The sequence below is a fragment of the Echeneis naucrates genome, chromosome 11, assembly GCF_900963305.1.
Source record: "Echeneis naucrates chromosome 11, fEcheNa1.1, whole genome shotgun sequence".
NCBI classification, from domain to species: Eukaryota; Metazoa; Chordata; class Actinopteri; order Carangiformes; family Echeneidae; genus Echeneis; species Echeneis naucrates.
In genome coordinates this window covers 11,113,388-11,135,458 of record NC_042521.1, presented here as the reverse complement: position 1 = coordinate 11,135,458, position 22,071 = coordinate 11,113,388, and the positions used below count along the sequence as shown (strand labels likewise).

The following is a 22,071-nucleotide window of genomic DNA, read 5'->3' as shown; positions in this document are numbered from 1 at the left end:
CTTTAATGTTTAATCTTAACATGAGCATGTGTGTATGTGTGATTTGCAGCCGAATAGAATGATTAAGCCATCCCTCCTTCGGTGGGTGTGAACTGGTTGCAGAAACCTTGATTGTCATGGGACGCAGGGGTGTGGTGTGTAAGATTTAGCTACATATTTTATCCTGTAGGCGGGCCTAACCTGCTGTATAAATCATGCGCAGGTCTGTTGATCAGTAAAGGGGAAGTGTGAGACCTGTGAAAACCAGCTATCTTGTGAACTGAAGGTAAGTGATTGACAATAAATTTGAACTGAAGTTTGTCTGTAGTTCAAGAGTCACAAAAAATGTATTTAAATTGCTACTGATTCAGTGAAGATGGAGGAAAAGAACTGTACAGGCTCAAGTGAAACTGAAAGTTAGAACTAGTGAATAAACCTATAGATAACAGTTTATATTAAGTAACAATATTCTACTGAGAAAATGTTTCCTTTTACAGAGATGAATTTCTGAAACTGAACATAATGCATCACATTTAATGAAATTTAACTAAATACGTGGTTTTTCAGTTTTGGGGAAGTGGGAAACATGACAGGAAGCTTGTAGGACAAAAGACAACTGTAAGAAATACGAGTAAGAAGACAATGATGGATGGCAACTGACAATTACATTCTAAAATCTGACATATCTAGATTTCAATGAGATTATTCTGTGAATGTACAGTGGATCACATAGAATCAAATAAACTTCATATTAATAAGATAATGTCCTGCAGATGATGATGATCACTCTGTGGCTGTTAGTGGGGATGTTTGTATGGGACTTTGGCTCCTCCTCCATTACATGCCCCGATGGCAATATCTGCTCTGATTTTGAGACCTGCTGCAAGACAACACATGGATATAGCTGCTGTCCATTTCCAAAGGTGAGTGAGATGTTGTTGCTCATAATGACATTCTGGTCTTGAAAACTGGCACCTTTCTGTATTTCTGTGTCTCTAGGCTGTGTGCTGCCCTGACATGGCCCACTGCTGCCCTCAAGGCTTTCGTTGTAATATGGTGACCATGATGTGTGAGAAAGAAAACCAGCCATGGATGAACATACCTATGGTCAATAGGGAGACTGCAGTGGAACCAAACTCTCCAGTTTCCTTTACAGATCTTAAAAGCAATCATGACCCGAACCAAAAAAAGGTTTCAGTTGTACATTGTGACAACTATTACACCTGTCCCGACGGCACGACCTGCTGCAGACACCCAAAAGGTGCCTGGTTCTGCTGCCCATACTCTCTGGTAAGTTTACTTGGATATTTTTGCGCAATAAGACAAAGGACTGTAATGATTTGTAATTTATTTACTGCTGACATGACATCATGATACCTTCAGCTAAAACATTTTAATTGTTGTCACAGTGTCTCACTTTGTTGTTGTGAGATATTGGTGCTATTTTGTATTGATTGCTGTATGACTTGTGTGGCTTGTAGGGCCGGTGCTGTCTGGATGGCTTTCACTGTTGTCCGTATGGCTATGACTGCGATCTCACATACACACACTGTGTGAGGCAAAGCCTGAGATACCCTTTCACTCCCAAACAAGCTCTGTCGTCAGTCCCTGCTTCTCTTATTTCACCTTCGGAAGACAAAACCAGCTTTCAAGAGGTAGGAGGTCTATCAGAGTTTAAGCTCCTCGCTACATTAAGTGTATCCTGGAATAATTTGTATTGTTTTTCTACATGAAAGCATTGAGAAAAAGGTTTTCTAGGAATGGAAAACCAAACAGAATTAGTATTATTTTTTATGGTTTGACACATTATGGATGACATCAAAGGGTTGCCATTTTTTTTTAACTAAAGAAAAGAATATGATTGACTGTGGTAGGGTGTAGTACAAATGGATAGGTTAAGAGACAGAACGAATGTAACCTCTATCACTGCTGTATGTGTAAATATGCAGATGTTTTAAGGAATGATGATATTTCAATGTAAGGCTACTGTGGCTGTTTGTTGTGCAAAGAAATGTTGATGCAGCTTCAAATTTTTTGGAACTTAATTAAAGTTATAAACAAATAACTTAGATTTGAAACAAGGTTTTTAAAGATCTGTAACTTCGGAGAGGTGTTAAATTATAAACAAAAATACGCATGGGATGAAATGATTGGATGATAAATGGGAAGAGTCAATTTGTATTTCATTTTCAGACACCTATGACAGCTCTAACAGAGGCCAGTGACAGTGACCCCAAGGTTGGAGTCATTCGCTGTGATACAAAGTTTTACTGCCCAGCAGGGACAACCTGCTGCAAAGGATCCACAGGCTGGAGCTGCTGCCCTTACCCACTGGTATGGATTGGGACTTTGCAAAAGCTTTAAATAATGTTAGATGTGGCATAATATCGGTTATCAAATGTTAAGGATAGTAACATTTGAAAGTGTTCACATAAATGTTTATACGCAGTTTAAAGCAGAAAACACTTGATGATAAGCATTGCTAAATCCAAAACTACAAAGATTTCAAACGGATGCAATCTCTTCACTGCGATAATATCCTTGTCTTGTATCCATTTCAGGGCAAGTGTTGTGCAGATGGTCAGCATTGCTGCCAATATGGATATACCTGCAGCCCCACCTTCAAGTCCTGCATAAAGTTCTCCTCTCAGGTCGCCTCAGGAGTACAGGAAGAGGCCAAAACAGATTGAGAAACCACTGTGACAGTTTTGTCATAAATTCTATACATATCACTGATAGAAATCTAACAAAGCTCTCCAAATTTAAGAGAAAATTACATTTTGAAATCTAAATGTACTCATTAAGTAATTATCTGCTTCAAATGTTGATTTACAGTTTTGGGAAAAAAATTACGGTATGTAAGAAATCAATGTCTGAGCTGTATGGTCGCCTTTTACAAATGCCATACTTAATAATACAAACACAAAAGCCAAATTTTCAGTTTTAGCATTTTTGGGTACACTGCCTTGTAGCATTTTTGTATATAAAACAATCCCATGAATAACATTTTGTAAAAAAAAAAAAAAAAAAAAAAAAAAAAAAAAGTACGAGAGAAATATTCTTTATCTCTTTCTTTATCTCGGGCATCGCGAGGATTTCATTTTGAATGCAACAATCACGGGGCAGCACTGCGGCATTGTGGGTAGCGGTGCTGTCGCGTGTTTCCGAGTTTCAGATTGTGAGTGTGAGTGTGAGTGGTTGTTGGTCTCTGTCTGTCTCTGTGTGTTGGCCCTGTGATGGACTGCTGACCTGTCCAGCGTGACCCCGCCCTCATCCAGACTGAGCTGGGATTGGCTCCAGCACCCCCCGTGACCCGGAAACGGATAATGGGTTGAAGATGAATGAATGCAAAAAGCGAAAGTTTCACTTTATACCTGGCTGACTAAATTCTAGTGGTGCTATGTGCAAATCATTCCGGCTGAAGCAAGAGTCTACAGCTGGTGGGAACATGGGTCGAATGGAAGAGTTAAATGTGCTTGTCTCCGGGTGGTTACCTCTGAAACTTTAGTTGCTATTCAACAAATAATAATGGATTGCGAGGAGCAGGTCGATGGATGAAAACGACTGTCATCACTCCCACCTGGATGTTATCCTCAGATCCAAGTTATCATAGAAAGAAGGTCTGTGCACCCGCAGGACACACACGATAACTGTGCCACCTCACAGTTTTAGAAAACGTTTCATCGTTTGATCGGGTGTGTTTCCTCAGCTGGCCGTAGTCGATGTCCTCTTTGCTAGTCATGGCTAACGCTGCTCGAAGTCATCATGCCTCTGAAACAGTTTGGACCAAACACGGTGATTAAACTCAAATTCTGCTGTAAGGTGGTTATGTTGTAATATGTTGTAACATGCTTACTGACAGCTTTGAATGTACGATTAAGAGTGTGATGTTATTTTCCTGTTTAATGTTAGCATATTAGCTAAAGGTGTTCCACTGCTGGAAGTGTTGGGTTGACCTTAGTGAAAATCAATAAAAACCGCTGGAGTGCACTTTTGGAGAGGTTTTAATGTTGTGCTTATTACTGAGGTAGTTTATATTAATGTGTAAATGTGAGCTAGTTAACTCAAAAAAGACATAAACAGAGACCTGTGCTTCGAAGCAGGGGTCGGATTTAGCAAGTTTAGCAACAGGTTTAACGGTTTTACGACAGTGGGTCACTTGTTGACAGGGCGAGTCACCATGGTAACGTTATCCAGTCAAGGCCAATCAAACATCTGGAAACACCGGAAGACAAATGGAAACAAAAAGTTAAAGAAATACTAATAAATAATAACCAGCCGTACGGTCAAACAAATGATAGTTACACCTCAGAAGGCCGTCTGTTGAACTGACGGGTAAACATATAAGTTATTTTTGTACATCCATGGAAGATAGCTTTTTTCCCCAGATATTGGTGATTTTAGCTTCATTCGTAATGAATTCAAATTTGTGACATTACGATGCTTTTACTCTCTTCTGTATCACTGCAGCGCAGAATAACACGAGGGGGCTTTGGAATAATGACTAATAATAATAAATAATGAATTTGAAATAAAAACCAAACCTTTGGAGGTACTCAATTGGAAAATTAGCCACACGCAGCTACATGTTTTCCCAACTATAAATAAAAATATAAGTCATACTGACTGACATTTCTGATTCATAAAATCAACTTGAACTTAATTCTTTTTTATATTAGCGATCTGAAAAAACAAAGGCAATGTGTTAGGCACTAAAAATTGTAACTATCACTGACTTTTGTCAACCAACACCAAAAAATTGTCAGTTTGTCACTATAATAGAACCCAGGGTTCTGCCCTGACTGATCAATCTCTAGGAGGAAGAACAGATCCTCCTAGAGATTGATGAGCCCTCTGTCAATGTGTTTAAGGAGGCAGTCTGCTTGAGTTCTGAGCCCTGCAGAAGTCAATAGGAGCTTTTCAGTCTACACCAAGAAAACAACCAGGAATCAGTGCTGGTTCATTTTAAAGTAGAACAGGAAATGAAAAGGGAGGAAAGATCTTGGTAAACTTGAACTTAACTTTACTGCAATTAATTAGTATGACAAGTAAAAATGTTTGATGCAAACAACTGAATATTTTTTCCCTTGATCTTCAATGTATCATCAAGAGCAGATACGGAACAGAACTTAGCTAATGCAAAGTAACAGTGAAGTGAAAGAACAAAGTCTGGAAGCTGATCAGACCCATCTGCCTTCAGTGTCATCTGTGTGGACAATTGCATCCAATACGTCAGTGAAATCAACAATATGCAAAGCAGCAAGGGGTATCCTCCTTATGATTCTCCAACACAACCTCTGGAAACTGGTAGAGAGTTGGTGAAATATGGCAGCCAGCTGGGGACTTTCAGCATACCACTGGAGTTAGTGATGTTGCTGAGAATGGGGCTGGCAATACAACAGAGCAGTTGAAGAGGCATCATTGACTCTTCAAATTTAAAGCCTCTCGATGCAAATAAAAGAAAACATGAGAAAAGATATTTATTCTGTATGAGTTTAAATCTAAAGAAATCAAACCCGTTCTCAGCCAGCCAGTCCTGCAGGTCTTTATGAGTATGTGGTAAGATTTTCCATTACAAGTACACACTGAGGACAATTGCACAAACACACACAGTGGGCAAAAGCCATATTTGTGGTATTTGTGGGAGGTCTTTACAGCCTACAAAGAGTTTAATCCACCAGCTACACGGCCACACAAAGACAAACAAATGCGAAAGATGTGGAAAACAATTTTCAAACAATTCCTCTCTGAAATGCCATAGTTTTCACAGAATAAAAGGTCTAAATGTAAAATTAACACGTTAAAAAACCCAGATGGGAATAATCCACCAAATGTCATAAATATGTCAGTAACCTGATGTGTTTACTGTAATCTGAATCAGGCAGTAAAATCTACCAAATAAGAGATGTTCGGATTCAGACACTTTGTGACTTTTGTATTCATATCATACGCATTTTTTCTTCTTTATGGGGGGATCCATTAAAATGACTGTGAAGACGGAAGTCCATGTAAGTGTATTATAGAGCAGGAGGCTGGCTGTCAATGGGCGGTTTCCTGATCACTGCTGCTGAATGGAGGAGCCCTCCACAGACAGCCTCAGGCCGGGGACTGTGCTGAGGGCCGCTGTGGTCCTCTCAGCCCCATGATGTGCTGACGGTTCCCCGGCAGGAAGGAAGGAAGAGGGGGAAGCAGCAGAGAGCCTGTCCCCTTCCCACCCCCCGGGTCATTTACAGTAACTCCCGGGCTGGTTACTGTCTCCTCTCGGCTCTCCTTTGGGGGAACATGGCTGTGTTGAAGATACAAGAGCAGGTAACTGAGTATGTCTGCTCGGCTAGCTCACATTTACCACGAACTTAACTCACCAGTTTATGTTTCCATGTCACTGACTGCTGACTTTACTGTTAGCTTAACGGCACAGACCCAAAGTATTCGTGTACTGTTGTGACTTCAGTCATCTGGGTAACTGAATTGAAAATGAAAACACGGTCTTATAAGGAGACTTGTGTTGTTGAGTGTTACTCTGTCTACTGACAGCTGGCACATTAGCTAACCTAGCTAGCGGTAACCTGTAAACAGAAAGCAGTGAACGCACCAGCCGGGCTAGCGTCACGTCACCTGTTGATCTGCGGTCAGCTAGCTGGGTTAAAATGTCCAGTTTCACGTCAGGTCGGTGGTCCTCGGCTGTCTGTGGGCTTTTTATGGCTGCTTTCTCACTCGGAGGCGTCGGTCTGTCTGTGGTGCTGACCGACTGAGGAACACAGCTGGGTAGCTGCGGCTGCGACAGGGAGGCTAACTGCTGCTCCGCTAATGTTTGGTGTCTCTGCATTGTGAGTTTACCGTCGGAAAGCTGTCCAAAGCTGTCATTGTTGTGTAACAACTGTGCGCAGTCTCCCCGGGGAAGCTGTGGACGGTCACCTGTTGCTGTAGATAAGAAAGGCTGTCAGGCTGAAATAGCAGGTGGTGCTGTCTCCGAAGTCTCCGGCCGGGTCTGCATCCAAACAGACATCACTGCTTTAGCCGCTCCAGGTATTTCGCTGGTCGACCCTCTTTTGCACCCAGTCTGGTTTGTGCAGCTTGCCTTGTTGAAATCAGGTAAGGGGTTGTATGAAATGTACAAAAAAAAAAGAAAAAGAAAATTAAAGTTTTAAGTGTCACTTTGTGACCTTTTATGAGGCCAAACTTGCAGTTTAAATATGTGGTAGTCATTTAGTATTATTTATTATATTTCATACAGTAGCATCAGAAATTCAATAATAAAGTCATAATTACATTTTTTTTAAAAAGCAACCATGGCTAGTGAGTGTTTTTAAATCTTAATTTGCCTTGTTCCAAAAGTGGACCTTTTTTTTTTTTTATAAGATAATATTATGTAGCTGTGGAGTGGTAAAACTTCAAAGTGGGTCAAGGATTGTGCTTCACTGTGTCCTGTCCTGGACTGTCCAGTCTTCTGGCCAGTTGGAGACATGCACCAAGCGGAAGAGTGTATCTGATTAAACCCCCTTTTCTACTCTCCATTGTTCTCTGTTGGGCTTGTTGAGAGAAACGGACAAAGGAACAGAAATAGTTACACCGAAAGGGTTCTGGAGACGTGATTGTGTCACTTTTGGCAAAGGCCTCTTTTTTCCCTCTGGAGGGTGCCCTGTTACTTAGATAGGACTGTAGGCTATCAGGCTGGAGAAGGAGATGGAAAAGGCACTTGAGAAAACACACACATTAAAAGTAGAAGCATACAGGAGAGAGCGGTATAGTTTAGTTTGTTCTTGCTCAGATCCATGATGCATACATCATTCGAGTGTTGTGGGTGAATGGTACCCAAAGAACCTTTAAGCACCATATAACGTATTGTTTTTTTAAGTCCCAATTTTTGACTGCCATGTTTAACCATTAAAATGATCATAGTGTGTTTGTAGCAGTAGATGGATTCAGTGGGAGAATTGCCATTAGGATACATGCTCCACTTGGTGATTAACCATCTCTGAACTTTAAAAAAATGTCAATTAAAGGTGAAAACAAATGCCATAATTTCACTAAATACTGAGACTACAATATAGGGCTGCACAATATGGAAAAAATAACCATAATGCAATTATTTTGAAAGATTTTGTGATTGTGCCTGGTGGTTTTTGCATCTCATGCAATACTAAGGGTTACCCCCTTGTCCACATTGCAGTTTGGGTGAATTGTGTACTCCCACTACAGTACAGTTAACACATGCTTAGGATGGCACTAAAAATGAGTGGAAACTAGCACCTCCCACAAAACAGTCAATAGAACACGTAACCTGAATTTTATATCATGGTGTACATTACTTTTATCACCGCAGATCCATGTAATGACAATGACTCATCCTCACTTTGCCAGACAGTCAGGTCATTTAATGGACAGCACATTGTGGTGGTCAGAGTCTGCATACCATACATTCAGCGTCATGACAGAAAAGCTTGACCACAGATCACCATATCTTGAGCTTTCAAAGCTTTGAAGTCTCTGAATGTCAGTATCTTCATTGGTGCTCTCTGTCTGGCCATGTGTTCCAGTACACGCACACAACAACATGTGATGGCCTTTGTGTTTCTGCACTGGGGTTACATTACACACAGCATGGTAAAATCAGAGGTCAGTGCTAGCCTGCATACTTTCACTCACACATGAGCAGTCACGTTGTAGCTATCTCATGGTGTAAAATGAGCATGTCAAGCTGGGAATTTGTTTGCAGATATTTGTTATAATACTCTGCTTCCATCCTCCATTTGTTGAGAGGTCAGATTTACCTTCTCTGCTTTCCCTTGGTCCTACCACTAAGCTAGAAGCAGCTCAGCAGTAACTTGGCAGGAATTGGATCTCTACCTACCTGAAAACGAGTCCAACACATTGACTTAGATTTTTTTAATATTATTATTTATTTTTTTTTTTTTTAAGTTTTGCTGTTATGCTCTTCCTTGTGTGCTCACTGTGTACTGTACGTATGCTTGCTGAGCTTGGTTTTGCTCTTCAGCTGTGATTCCATCTTTAAACCAGCATACATAGACAGATAGACCCAAATCTATTCTGCAAAATTTCCCCTGTAAATATCTTCAGGCTGTGCTGCTGAGTACATCCCCGGTGCAAACTGGCGGAGCAAGAAAACCTATTGTTTGTTAATGTATTTTGTTTCATACACATTATTCTTCATTTATATCCCAATGCAAATCTTTAAGCTCATCTTGATCACCGTAAGAACAGATATATTATAGCTGTGTTTCGTATTAAGTTTATAAATGGTAAGTCCATTAGACTTAGGCCTGCAGAAAGTTCTGTCCAAATGAATCGCTTTCTCATTCGTCCTCCCTTGCTCCGTCCCTCCCTCTGAGTTAATGTGGTTGTGTGGCTTGGCAAGATTGCTCTATTTAGGATCTGTGTTGAATATGAAGGAGACTGAGGCGCACACACAGACACAGACATTCACGTACAGACTGGTCTTGTTAGCTACCCTCACATTCTCTGGCAAAGCCAGTTTGTTCCAGTTTTATAATGAAGAGATGAAGACGTTTGAAGCTATGCCACCAATACACTAAAAGGGATAGAAGAATACACATACACGTACACTTATATGGCCTTCATTTTCTTCCATTGTCTCCTCTTTCTGTTTTAGTAGCAACTTTATGAATCTGCAGACTATTAAAATTTTTACTAGTTCTAAAAACAACACAGCCTTATGGAGTACATAGGTTCATTTGTATCTGACTTTTGCATCTCTAAGATTCTTTCAAAACTGTTTATTTGATAAAATAGGAAATATTCAGTATTGCTTTAATAAGCAGAATAACACTGACAACCAGTTTCAGAGTACTGTGTGACTGTGATTGTGCAGATCAGAACACAGAACATGGTGTTGGTTTGATCATTGTGTATCCTGACCAACTCTCTTAAACCCATTGCTGTCCTCTGCCCCCTATTTGTCCTTAGCTCCATTCATCTTCAGTTTCCTTTTGAGTGTTGTAGTGCCCTAGGTACCTGCCTACAATTTCACTCCCCTCTCTCTCTCTCCCTCCCTCCCTCTTGCTCTGTCCCCTCCCCCTCCACCCTCTCTCCCTTTGAAAGAGCTGGCTTCAGCAGTCTGTCTGGAGCGAGCGATGCATAGTCACACATACACTGGGTGCAACGGACCCTCTCCACGCTAATCACAGGGTCTGTGTGTGTTTGTGTCCTGCGTTTGTGTATGTGTGTGTTCCTGGCTGCAGCACAGCAGTGAAGATATGTAGCTTCCTGTGTGCTGCTGCTCGGCAGCCTAAGCTCATTCTGCCGCATGCCGCTTACCGCCACCATTACGCAGAGGAATTCCCTGCTGTCTCCGCTACTGCTGCTCACAGAGAGTGTGAGTGTGGGTTAAAGAGAGGAGAGAGGAGGAGAGGAGACATGCAGCAAAGGAAAACTCACAGATAGACGACAGAGCTGGATTTTACATTGGATTTTACATGAAGATGTGCAATGTTTGTTTGCGAGCAAGTCAGTCTCCTAATGGGATTTGTTGCTGACCCTTGTGCTCCTATATTGTGCCCATATGTAAGAAGGAACAGTGTGTATTTCTGTGTGTGTGAGTGATTGGCTGGGTTTGTGTGAGTGTTTGTTCCTGATGCGGTCAGAGAGAGCTAGCCGAGTGTGTATTGTGGTGCTGGAGGAGGTGGAGGAGGATGAGTCTTCATTACCTCCACCTCCTCGGCCCAAATCATCCCCAGACCGCAGATCCCATCATGCCTCTCGAAAGACTGCTGTTCAAGAGGACAAGGTGAGATGTTTGGTTCTCCGTTCTTTGTTGAAGTTTGTTTCAGCATAGCATAGGTTTGGAAAATTTCAGGTTCATAAACTGTTTCTGTGTAAAGTACAGCATTCATTTGGATTTTAAACAGACCGCTGCACCTCCGATACCTGTTCGGAAGTTTTATCCTATTCTGAAATACACTTACTTGTCTCATTGCATTGAAATACAATGCACTGCCAACATGTCACCCACTGCTAAATATAGCACCAATACAATCACCAATATAGCTCTGCCATATCAGATGACTCTTGGTTTGTACAGATTATTAGAAAGCCTAGGCCTTTGTTGTCTCTTGTGTTGTGTTAATAAAAGGTAAGCCAACCATTGGCTCATGGTGATAACTTCATTCCATTGAGAGAGCTCTTTGAAATGGATACTGAGGAAAGACAAGAGAAGATGTGTTGGCTGTAATGACAGAGTTTGTGCTGTCAGTCCATGTCTACCTTCTCGGATCTTTGACATAGCATCTGTGTTTATCAGTGCAGTGGGAATGAGACAGATGCCGACATGCCTGAGAGCCCCACTTATTTTTAGTTGGAACGAAATGAGAGTGGGATGTGGAACAGAGGGAAACTGAGAGTAACCAGCATGTTCACATCATAGTGCTTATATAGTACTAAATGGCATAACTTCATTCTCACTTTACCTTGGCAGCCCTTTCCATGGTGAGGGGTGAACATATAAAAAAAAATGTTTGTCAGTGACACAGGCAGTATGTCAGTAGACCTTGTATACTTGGTACATAGCATAATAAAGAGGGTAAGTTAGGACCTCCCCTAAATCTGCATTATTTTGCCAGTGTATTAAATATCATTCCCTAGTTAAAGTCATTACACTAATACATGTTGAAATGATAGACACTAACCTATAAATGTATTTAATCACTGTTGCCAAGGTGGTACATGAAAGTAAATCATTTATGTTGATGGTCATAGTAATGTAATAGTCACGGTAGTACAGTTTATATTGCAATACCACATGCCAGTTGTGCATAAAAACATTATTTCCAGCTCAGTTGTTATGTAAGATGTCTTGAATTAGTTTCACCTTTTCTCATGAGTTTTCACTTATTTTTCATTGTTATCCCAGAAGTTTCAGAAAGAGGAAAGCATATGAATGAAAGAACCGAATTCTGAGCTCATTTCAGGGCCATTTTCTTTGACCTTCGAAGGGGTTTCTGGTACACAGCAGTGCCTCTTGAAGGTTTATGGTGCTTGCTGGGTAACATTGTTTGCTGCAAGACAGCACCATGCACTCACCCGAGTTGTTATGCATTAATGTACACAGATGGATGTTGACGACTAAAGTGAGAAAGAGAAAATAGGTGTATCCTGGGTGTTTTTGTTTTATCTCTTGTCCATTTGCAGCTTCGTTCCTCTGCAACAATTTGACCTCTACTCTCAAGAACTCTCTCTGTGTAACTTATTTGAGTTGTCCTAATAAATATTTGTGGAGAATAGTGCTCAAAGGTGGCCTGCTGTTTTTCTCTTGAATTCATATCAAGCATCCTTGCACTGTGTAGCAACAGAGCACAGCTTCATACCTGCACAGACAGCCACAAACATTTATGCACCGGCATGAGCATGCATGTGTGTGTTTATGTGCTGTATGCTCCAACTGCTGTTGTGAAGTATCCAGCCATTTGTGACCTATGACTCTCTCCTATCTTGGGATTATAATTCCCATTTGTGACATAACATGGTTGTCAACATAGAAAATGAATGCCTTGCAAATTATGATGTGGTTGTGTGATTAAGCATTTACTGTTGTGTTTTTTTTTCCATGCCTCTGCAGCCATCTCTTTTAAGAGCTATCTTTAATGTTGACCCAGATGAAGTTCGTGCCCTCATATTCAAGAAGGAGGATGTCAACATTCAGGTAAGTCACATTCTTCTTGTTGTTTCCACCAACACACGCAACCAATACATATAAACAACACCAAGGAGGGCAACAGAGAGCCGTCGGGTCATAATTGATCTGCGTAGCTACTTACCATCCCTTCTTTGACACACTGTCAGATAGAGCAAGCTATATGAACTTCCCATAACAGGCTGTGCTCCTCAGTGGTTTAAGGATGCAACCTTTCTTATGTGTCCTCAATTTATATTCTATTGTTCTCTATTCTATGTTTCTCGTGTGCTTCAGTCTTATGTTGGTCTATAGTGCTGGGGTCAACATAATGAGTCTTACTGGAGTCAGCAACACTGGCCCAGGCCCACTGCACTCACATGACATTTGTTTATAGCTCCACTCTGCTGATTGCTCTCTACTAAACCGGAAAAGAGGGAGAGAGGTGGGGGGTGCAATTTCAGAGTGTATTGGAGTGATGGAGCAGGGTGAAGAGCATATGTGAACGAATGATGGACGGTCTTCCCCTTGTGATTCTGTTCTCATGTTTCTTGTGGTCTGCAATAGTGTCATGTCTATGGATTCTGTTTGGGGGCATAACATTTTTACTCTCACCCATTCATGATGTGTTTCAAGGTCCAAGTTTATGTAAAAAAGAAAAATGATGCCCTGATTAAAATAGTTTTTTCTTTGGTTTGGGATCTCCTATCAGGACAATGAGAAGCGGACGCCACTGCATGCTGCAGCCTACTTGGGAGATGCTGAGATAGTTGAGCTTCTGATCCTCTCAGGTATCTTCAATTTATCTTTCTGTTCGCCATCTATTCAGCTTAATTTCCACTGAGTGGTTCGTCCTACTCATTCATACTCATTTGTTTCCAAAATGTGTTTATTCCTCTGTCCATTTATTTATTTATTTATTTATTTATTTGACATTTTGAGTAAGAATTTCCTGAAATAGTTTAATTTGTAAAGCAGTTTATTTCAAGAAATAATTATTTGAGATTGAAACTAAAGTAATGGGCTCATTAACTTATTTCAAGAATCTGTCAGTTTCATAAATAGGTTGAACCAAGAAACTAGTAATAGTACACATGTTAGCGTCAGCTCCAAAGCAGATTCATTCATTCAGTGTTGTGTTACTCTTTATCTTTCTATTTGGTCTATAAGTTTATCCACTCTTATCCCACTCTCTTTTAGCAGTATGAATTACTGGTGACTTCTCTTGTGATGTATCAATTATATGATACAGTCTGCCGACTTGGTTTTCTGTATAGTCAGCTGAGCAGGTCAGCAGGCTCATTCTGTAGTAACACAAGAGTAGAGTATATATTTGTGTTCAGTGTTTCTTAATAACTTGAAGGGCCAGCAACAGGTGCAGCTTCAGGACTATTTTAACCCCCAAGCTGTGCCAAAGAGGATCATCAGCGATTTATACCTTCCAGACACTGTTGGCTAGCAAGACCTCTTTCCGTACGTCCTATCAAATCCTTTATGGTAGTTTTTAATCTTTGTGCTGTCATTTAGGCATCTAAGTCCTTTATTGTCTTCTTTAGTGATCATTTTCCAGGTATTCACCATACCAGCCATTCTGACATTATTATATTGTGTGTTATACTTTCTTTCTCACGTACACTCATTCTGCTTCTTTCATCCAAGGAGCCAGAGTTAATGCCAAAGATAACAAGTGGTTGACTCCTCTTCACCGAGCTGTCGCATCTTGTAGTGAGGTAATGCATAGCATAAACATGCTTGCTAACATATAATCTGGTACTCGTCTGTTACTGCGCTAACTCATAACCAGACTTTTGGTGTGAAATAAGTTTTCACAATATGTTTACATCCACATAATCACACCCCCTTGCATTGATATTGTTATTTGCAAAAAAACTGGCCTCCCGTTCACAACCACAATCACATACTGGCCTAGACTTTGTCAGGCATACTAGACAATACACCCTCTGTCTGCACACTCTGACCCAGGCTTCTTTCCCATTCAGGATGCAGTGGCAGTGTTGCTCAAGCATAGCGCAGATGTTAACGCTCGGGACAAGAATTGGCAGACACCGCTGCATGTAGCAGCTAGCAACAAAGCTGTGCGCTGTGCTGAGGCTCTGGTGCCACTACTAAGCAACGTCAATGTGTCCGACAGGGCAGGACGAACTGCCCTTCACCATGCTGCTTTCAGTGGACATGTAGAGGTTGGTTTCTATTCCATGAATATGCACAAACACAGACAAGCATACATCAGCGCCTATTTATTTTGCTTTTGCATGTCAGATGGTGAAGTTGCTTCTGTCCAGAGGCGCCAATCTTAATGCATTTGATAAGAAGGACAGGAGAGCCATCCACTGGGCAGCCTACATGGGTAAGACTGCAATAGTAAAGACTCCCGGTCAATTGAATCAACAGACTGGGGGGTAAGTGGGTTAAATTGGACTTGTCCCATTGTCTCTGCTCTGCTTCAGGTCACCTGGAGGTGGTGAAGTTATTGGTGGCCAGTGGAGCTGAGATCGACTGTAAGGACAAGAAGGCCTACACCCCACTCCATGCAGCTGCCTCCAGTGGCATGAGCAGCACAGTGCACTACCTGTTGGGCCTGGGGGTCCATGTCAGTACACATGCACTAGCGATGTTCTTTATATCTACAGGGTGTACCCTGACCTTTGAACTTTGCTAACCTGCCTGACTGTAAATATGTAAATATACAAGCTGTTTAATGGGAAAAAAACATGGGAATAACATAATAATCTTTGGTAAATAAAGCCCACATTTTAAGCCATGTTTCTAAAAGACATGCATCAGGATAAAGTCTGCCTTTGGTAGGTGAATGAAGTCAATGCCTATGGCAACACCCCCCTCCATTTGGCCTGTTACAATGGACAGGATGTCGTGGTCAGTGAGCTCATCGAGGCAGGGGCTAATGTCAACCAGGTGTGTAAGCGTCTCTCTTGCTGCACAACAGTACTTCATTGTCACTGTTTGTGTTTAATTGTGTTCATTTTGTACCTTGCTCCAGGTGAATGAGAGGGGGTTTTCTGCTCTTCACTTTGCATCTTCATCACGCCAGGGGGCACTGTGCCAGGAACTGCTGTTAGCCAATGGAGCTTACATTAACATGCGGGTATGTCCAAATGCAGGTAACCTTTCACACAAACACAGATATTTTCCCAAGAACCAGGCAGGGGTGTGCAGCACATACAATACATCATATGTAACACAATGTATAAGAGTCTGTGTTCTCCATTTTGTTCATTGTGTATGCTGGTCTGTATATTGTGGTTGAAATGATAATGTGTTTTTGACAGTTTGATAGCAGTGATGGAAACTGATATTTGGTCCCCACGGCCTCAAGATGTGAGGCCATATGGAAGATGAAGGGGGAGGGGGTAGTTCCCTGAGGCTGCAAGCTGCTCAGGGAATATGTGTGTGGTCCACATGGAGTTTGATATGGCTTCTGTTCTGTTCTGATTTTAAGTGTTTTTAGACACACAGTTAAGTCAAGCTGCTGATGCTCTGCTAAAATAAGCGATATACCCAACAAACCTTAATGAGAAATTGTCAAACAGCTTCATTGTTTGCGCCTGTCTCTCTCTATCTGTCCAGAGTAAGGATGGTAAGTCTCCCCTCCACATGGCAGCTACCCATGGACGGTTCTCCTGCTCCCAGGCCCTCGTTCAAAATGGTGAGGGCCCCTGCAGTGCGCTGCCTGTTTCATACCCGAATTCAAATTGATTTGCTTGTCTCTAAACGTAGGACACACTGTATCTTACATAATATGCAAAGATATCTGTATTTATTTTACTATGCTGATTGTCTTACGTTATTTGGGTTGAAATAGTTTATTTGTGTTTGTGTAGGAGCTGAGATTGATTGCGAGGACAAGAGCAGAAACACTGCCCTTCACATCGCTGCCCGCTATGGCCATGAGCTTATCATCACAGCACTCGTCAAACATGGAGCCAGCATGGCCAAGTTAGTGGCAAATCGCATTCCACAATCTGTTGATCTTCCCATTGAGTAAAATCTGTGCTTTGTCACAACAATTAAAAACATATTTAATGGCTAAAGATGTATCTTTTTAGCCTCTTTTTGTTTTCTTTCTGTCGTAAAAAATACACAAACACTCTCAAACCTTATACCTCGTGTCCTGTAGTGGCATGTCTTCTATGTCTTTCATCTTTTCAGGAGAGGCATTCATGGGATGTTCCCTCTACACCTGGCAGCTCTCAGTGGCTTCTCAGATTGCTGCAGGAAGCTGCTGTCCTCAGGTACATTCATGCTGACATCAATCTTGCCATTGAGATCATCTAGTTGCCATCAAATTGATACTGATTGCATATTTGCACAGGGTTTGATATAGATACTCCTGATGACTTTGGAAGGACCTGTCTACATGCTGCTGCAGCTGGAGGGTGAGCCTGCTGCTTACTACCTCAATACTTTTTCATTTTATGGTCATCTTTATATGCCCAATTTAGCAGCATTCTCAGAGAGCTCATGCTCTCATTCTATCTGTGTATTTCACAACAATACGTTGTGAACAAAGCATCACTGTTCATGCTCTGTCTCCAACCAGGAACCTGGAGTGTCTGAACCTGTTGTTAAACATAGGAGCAGACTTTAACAGAAAAGACAACTTTGGAAGGTGAGCCATGCATGTTTAATGACCGTTCAGCTAGGAAATAAATAAGTGTTGAAGGTAATGGCAAATCTTCAATGCCATAAATGATGGTGCTTGCCTGACTATCCTAGGACTCCTTTACACTATGCATCAGCCAACTGTAACTACCAGTGTGTTTTTGCCTTGGTTGGCTCTGGGGCAAGCGTTAATGAGCTGGACAAGAGAGGCTGCAGCTCCCTGCACTATGCTGCTGCTGCTGACATTGATGGAAAGTAAGTTCATCTTTATTTCATAATTAATACAATTTATAGTTGAACATGAAGGAGTCCCTTAGTGCCCAAGTCTCTTCTCTTATTTGTCAGGTGTGTGGAGTATCTGTTGAGGAATGATGCTGATCCAGCAGTGAAAGACAAACAGGGTTACTGCGCTGTGCATTACGCCTCTGCCTACGGGCGCACACTCTGCCTGGAATTGGTGTGTACAACTACCACACTGAATCTACTCCTCCTACATAGGGTCATGATTGATGGTGCAAAATAAAATTGATCACTTTCATATGTTAAGCTGGAATAAAATCTGCAGAATTACTTATATGTGAATGTACTTGTCATAGTAGCCCAATCTTCTTCTCTTCCTTTTAGATGGCCAGTGAGACACCTCTTGATGTGGTAAGAAAGGAAATGCGCTCACCTTTGTTGACACAATGAGCTCTTACTGTGTTTCTTTTGAAGGTATCTCCCTCTGCTGGGCAAAGGGAACAACTGTGTAATCTCGCTTTACTAACTAGATAACAATTGGGAGGTCAAATCTGTATTCATCCAAAAAAAAAAAAAAAAAAAAAAACTTCTTACCCTGTGATTTTTAATTTCTGAGGATCCCTAATGAGATAGTGATTTGTCAAATGGACTAGCCCAGATCTGCAATGAGTAATCTGTGAACTGTGTTTCTCTATTTCAGTTAATGGAGACGTCGGCAGCAGACATCCTGAATGACTCACAGAGTCAGACTCCTGTCAGTCCTCTGCATTTGGCGGTCAGTTCAAGAATTTGTCAATGTCTCTGACACCAAAAGATTTCTCTGCCTCCTTGATAAAACAAGGCTCATTCCCACTGCTTTTACATAATCCATCCATCCAGGCCTACCATGGACATTGTGGATCATTAGAGGCCCTCTTGTCATCCCTGCTGGAAGTTGATGTTCGCAGCCCAGAGGGACGGACCCCTCTCAGCTTAGCCTGCTCCAGGGGTCATCATGAGTGTGTCTCCTTACTGCTGCACCACGGAGCCTCACCAATGACACATGACTACACACACAAAAAGACAGCCATACACGCTGCAGGTACACATGCGATTGGTTTTGTTTCTAGCTTTGTTTCTAGCTTGTAAAATGGAAACATGCACAATGCCCAACATGTATGTGTGTCTCTGTCACAGCTATGAATGGCCACCCAGAGTGCCTGCGCCTGCTCATGAGCAACAACGACCAACACATTAATGTGGACATACAAGACACCAGCGGACAGTGAGTGTGTATGTGTGTGAATAGGCAAAATGGATTAGCTTTACTTTATTATGCTTTTTTTTTTTTTTTTGAGATGCTTGAAAAAATCTGCTATATGTCATATTTCCACACTGTATTCAGGACTCCTCTGATGTTGGCAGTGTTAAATGGATACATAGAATGTGTGTACTCCCTGCTCAGCCAAGGAGCCAGTGTAGAGAGTCAGGACCGCTGGGGGAGGACTGCACTACACAGAGGGGTGAGAAAATTGGTCACATCCTCAACATTACAATGTGTTAAATTACATGTAATCAATATAAACATAACTTATAATTTCAGCCATTTTCCACTTTTTCATTTTCATACAGGCAGTGACAGGCCAGGAGGAGTGTGTGGAGGCTCTTCTCCAGCGTGGAGCCAGTGTGTGTGTGAGGGACATTTGGGGCCGATCCCCTATTCACTTGGCTTCGGCTTGTGGCCGTGTGGGAGCCCTGGGTGCCCTGCTGCAGGCCACCAGTGTCTCACACACTGACACACACCTTACTGATAACCAGGGCTACACACCACTGCACTGGGCCTGCTACAACGGTACAGCGACAGAACAATGAGCAGGGCACCGAGTCATATTACCATCTATTTGTCCCTTTCAACTTCTGCCTTATCTCTGTCTCCAGGATATGACGCATGTGTGGAGCTGTTGTTAGACCAGGAGGTGTTCAGGAAGATAAAGGGCAATTCATTCAGTCCACTGCACTGTGCTGTGTAAGGCTGTTTCTTTCCCCATGATGTTTTCATGTTAATGGGCATTGGTCCAAGCATCTAAGAGTATATGCCATTATCTTTTGCGTGTTTCAGTATGAACGATAACGAAGGAGTGGCTGAGATGCTGATTGACTCCTTGGGCTCAACTATTGTCAATAGCACTGACTCTAAGGGCAGGTAAGAGAAGAAAATGACATGACTTTTCTACAAATAGGGTGAGCTGTAAGTATAATGTCACTGTATTTGTGTTAATGCAGAACCCCACTTCACGCTGCAGCTTTTTCCGACCACGTGGAGTGTGTTTCGCTCCTTCTGAGCCACGGAGCTCATGCAAACGTAGTTGATACAAACACGCGCAGGACACCGCTGATGATGGCTGCTTTAAACGGACAGACCAATGCTGTGGGTCAGTACACTAATAGTACACTAATATCACACAGTTATACTGTGGGCCCAACACTTCCAAACCTCTGATGTATAACTAACATGCAACCATCTCCATCCATCTGTTCCAGAGGTGTTGGTGAGCAGTGCAAAAGCAGATTTAGCACTACAGGATAGAAACAGAGACACAGCATTACATCTGGCTTGCAGCAAGGTAAAAACCATTTTCACTTTTTTTTTCCAGTCAGTGGTTAATTAATCATCACAATAATAGAGATTTTCATGGATCATTGTACATGTCATAAAACTACTACCCAGTTTTTGGATTCTCTTAGAATAAAATAGGAGGTACCCTCACATGTGAGAATCATACAACAGAAGCAATCATTTGGGGACTTATAGCATGATATGAACTATTTTTCCTACATTATCCATGTACAGATCTGTAGTTAGTAGTAGTAGTAGAATTGGACGACTCTACATTTCCTGTTTCTCTCAGGGGAATGAGACGAGTGCCTTGTTGATTCTGGAGAAGCTCAGCGACAGGAACCTCATCAATTGCACAAATTCTGCTCTCCAAACGTACGTAGTACTCTAAAGAGTGCAAGCAGGTACTCAGCGGTGCAATGCAATAATCTTTCAGCGCTAATGTCACATAGGATCTCTTCTAATTGTGCATTTCTTTTCTCTTTGCCCATCTGCAGGCCTTTGCACGTAGCAGCCAGGAAGGGTTTGACAGTGGTGGTCCAGGAGCTGCTGGGAAAAGGAGCCAGTGTGTTGGCAGTGGATGAAAATGGTCAGCTTTCACGTCGCTGTAAACATATAGTGCTCATTATTTATGCCTGGAGTTTAAAGGTGAGATATAAACTTTTTTGCTTACTCACTCCTTATTTCTAGGTTATACTCCAGCTTTGGCCTGCGCTCCCAACCGTGATGTAGCTGACTGCCTGGCTCTCATCCTCAACTCCATGATGCCCACCTCCCCAATGGTCACCATAGCAGCTTTACCTTCACTTTCCCTCACTCAGACAATTATCAACCACCACCCCACCTCCAACCATGTGTCCAAAGGCGTGGCCTTTGATACCCCACCCCCTCTTAGGCCTGACCACGCCTCCTACTGCAGGCTGGAGCGTCCGCTGTCATCTGCAGATGACGAACTGAATGACTCAGATTCCGAGACTTACTGAGAACTATTGGACAGAGCCCAACAATTCTAGCAGGCTAGTGAGCCACTCAGGAGCCTTAATAGTTTGCTTCAAGGGTCAAAGGAAGAGAGAGAACATAGAGCCAGATTATTTTTTGGTAAGCCTGTTCAAATGTAATGATAACTGTGCTAGACCCCATGTTGGTTTCCTTGAGGTGCAACCCTAAACCACGTGGTGGAAAATAACACACTAAAATATAGAGTAAGGTGGATACACACTACATTTCTCTCAGACAGCATCACTGTATGGTCAGTAGCAGACCTTTCTCTTTTTAAATTTTTCTTTTTAAATGCAGCTCCTTCTCTTTGCTGATACTTCCTGGAGTGGTTTTAAGCCTTTTCACAGTTTTCCCATGACTAGAGGAGTGTTGATCCAAGAAAAGCTTAAATGATAGCTTTGTTTTTGCCATGACTGTCCAAAAAATGGAGGACAATCTTATGGGACCATTACTGAGTTTTCTCCAAGACATTGGCGCAGACGTGGCTGGCTCTCTCGTGCACATGAGCAACACTGCGCAATTGATTTTGAACCACTTTTCGATTCCTTGGAGAGGAAGTCATTATTGAATCCTATGAATTTATTGAGAGCGGAGGCTGAATCCTTGGGAGCTGGTTCTGACAGCAGGCGGCTGTAAGACCAATTTACTATATGATTGGTTCAGGGGTCAGCTGATTGATGCTGAGAAGGAGCCTCCTGAGGAACTTACTGTAAACTACTTAATGTCTGTGTACTGTACTGGAGACAGGAGAAAGTGGGTGACACTGTGCATATGTGTGTAAGAGATATTGTGTTTGTGTGTGCATCAGAGAAAAAGAAATGAATAAATATTGCCTTTTCAGGAACAAGCAACTTTCAGGCAGAGGATGAGCACTACTTGGTGCGATGTTTGTAAAGATAAAGTAACAAATAAAGGTATTTGCTTTTGTTTTATTGCATTTTGTATATGGCAGCTCAAGCGTGTGCATCAT

The 22,071-nt window shown here is 42.0% G+C and overlaps 2 protein-coding genes and 1 long non-coding RNA gene across 4 annotated transcripts; 2 read left to right on the top strand and 1 right to left on the bottom strand.

Moving 5' to 3' along the window:
• The first annotated feature begins 177 nt into the window (after positions 1-177).
• LOC115050650 (progranulin-like) lies at positions 178-3,023 on the top strand. Its single transcript, XM_029513595.1, has 6 exons — positions 178-265; positions 753-902; positions 979-1,269; positions 1,461-1,634; positions 2,173-2,313; positions 2,541-3,023. Exons 2-6 carry the CDS (start codon positions 753-755, stop codon positions 2,667-2,669), a joined length of 885 nt encoding a protein of 294 aa, XP_029369455.1. The 5' UTR covers positions 178-265; the 3' UTR covers positions 2,670-3,023.
• A 2,014-nt stretch (positions 3,024-5,037) lies between these two features.
• Positions 5,038-6,808, bottom strand: LOC115050651 (uncharacterized). Its single transcript, XR_003841223.1, has 3 exons — positions 6,572-6,808; positions 6,342-6,442; positions 5,038-6,265 (listed from the first exon to the last, which is right to left on the bottom strand). It is a non-coding gene; the product is annotated as an uncharacterized LOC115050651 (long non-coding RNA).
• Positions 6,021-22,045, top strand: ankrd28a (ankyrin repeat domain 28a). 2 transcript variants are annotated; one of them, XM_029513594.1, is made up of 29 exons: positions 6,021-6,288; positions 12,572-12,655; positions 13,338-13,416; positions 14,285-14,355; positions 14,626-14,826; positions 14,906-14,993; positions 15,094-15,236; positions 15,452-15,559; positions 15,645-15,749; positions 16,232-16,310; positions 16,486-16,600; positions 16,814-16,896; positions 16,977-17,040; positions 17,205-17,273; positions 17,381-17,521; positions 17,612-17,723; positions 17,891-17,917; positions 18,207-18,281; positions 18,386-18,587; positions 18,683-18,770; positions 18,891-19,008; positions 19,118-19,337; positions 19,424-19,511; positions 19,605-19,688; positions 19,769-19,917; positions 20,027-20,109; positions 20,395-20,477; positions 20,600-20,691; positions 20,793-22,045. In XM_029513594.1, exons 1-29 carry the CDS (start codon positions 6,262-6,264, stop codon positions 21,083-21,085), a joined length of 3,171 nt encoding a protein of 1,056 aa, XP_029369454.1. In that variant the 5' UTR covers positions 6,021-6,261; the 3' UTR covers positions 21,086-22,045. The 2 variants fall into 2 exon arrangements, with proteins under 2 accessions (XP_029369454.1, XP_029369453.1); XM_029513593.1 differs by lacking the exon at positions 6,021-6,288 and adding an exon at positions 10,056-10,744.
• Positions 22,046-22,071: the final 26 nt, after the last annotated feature.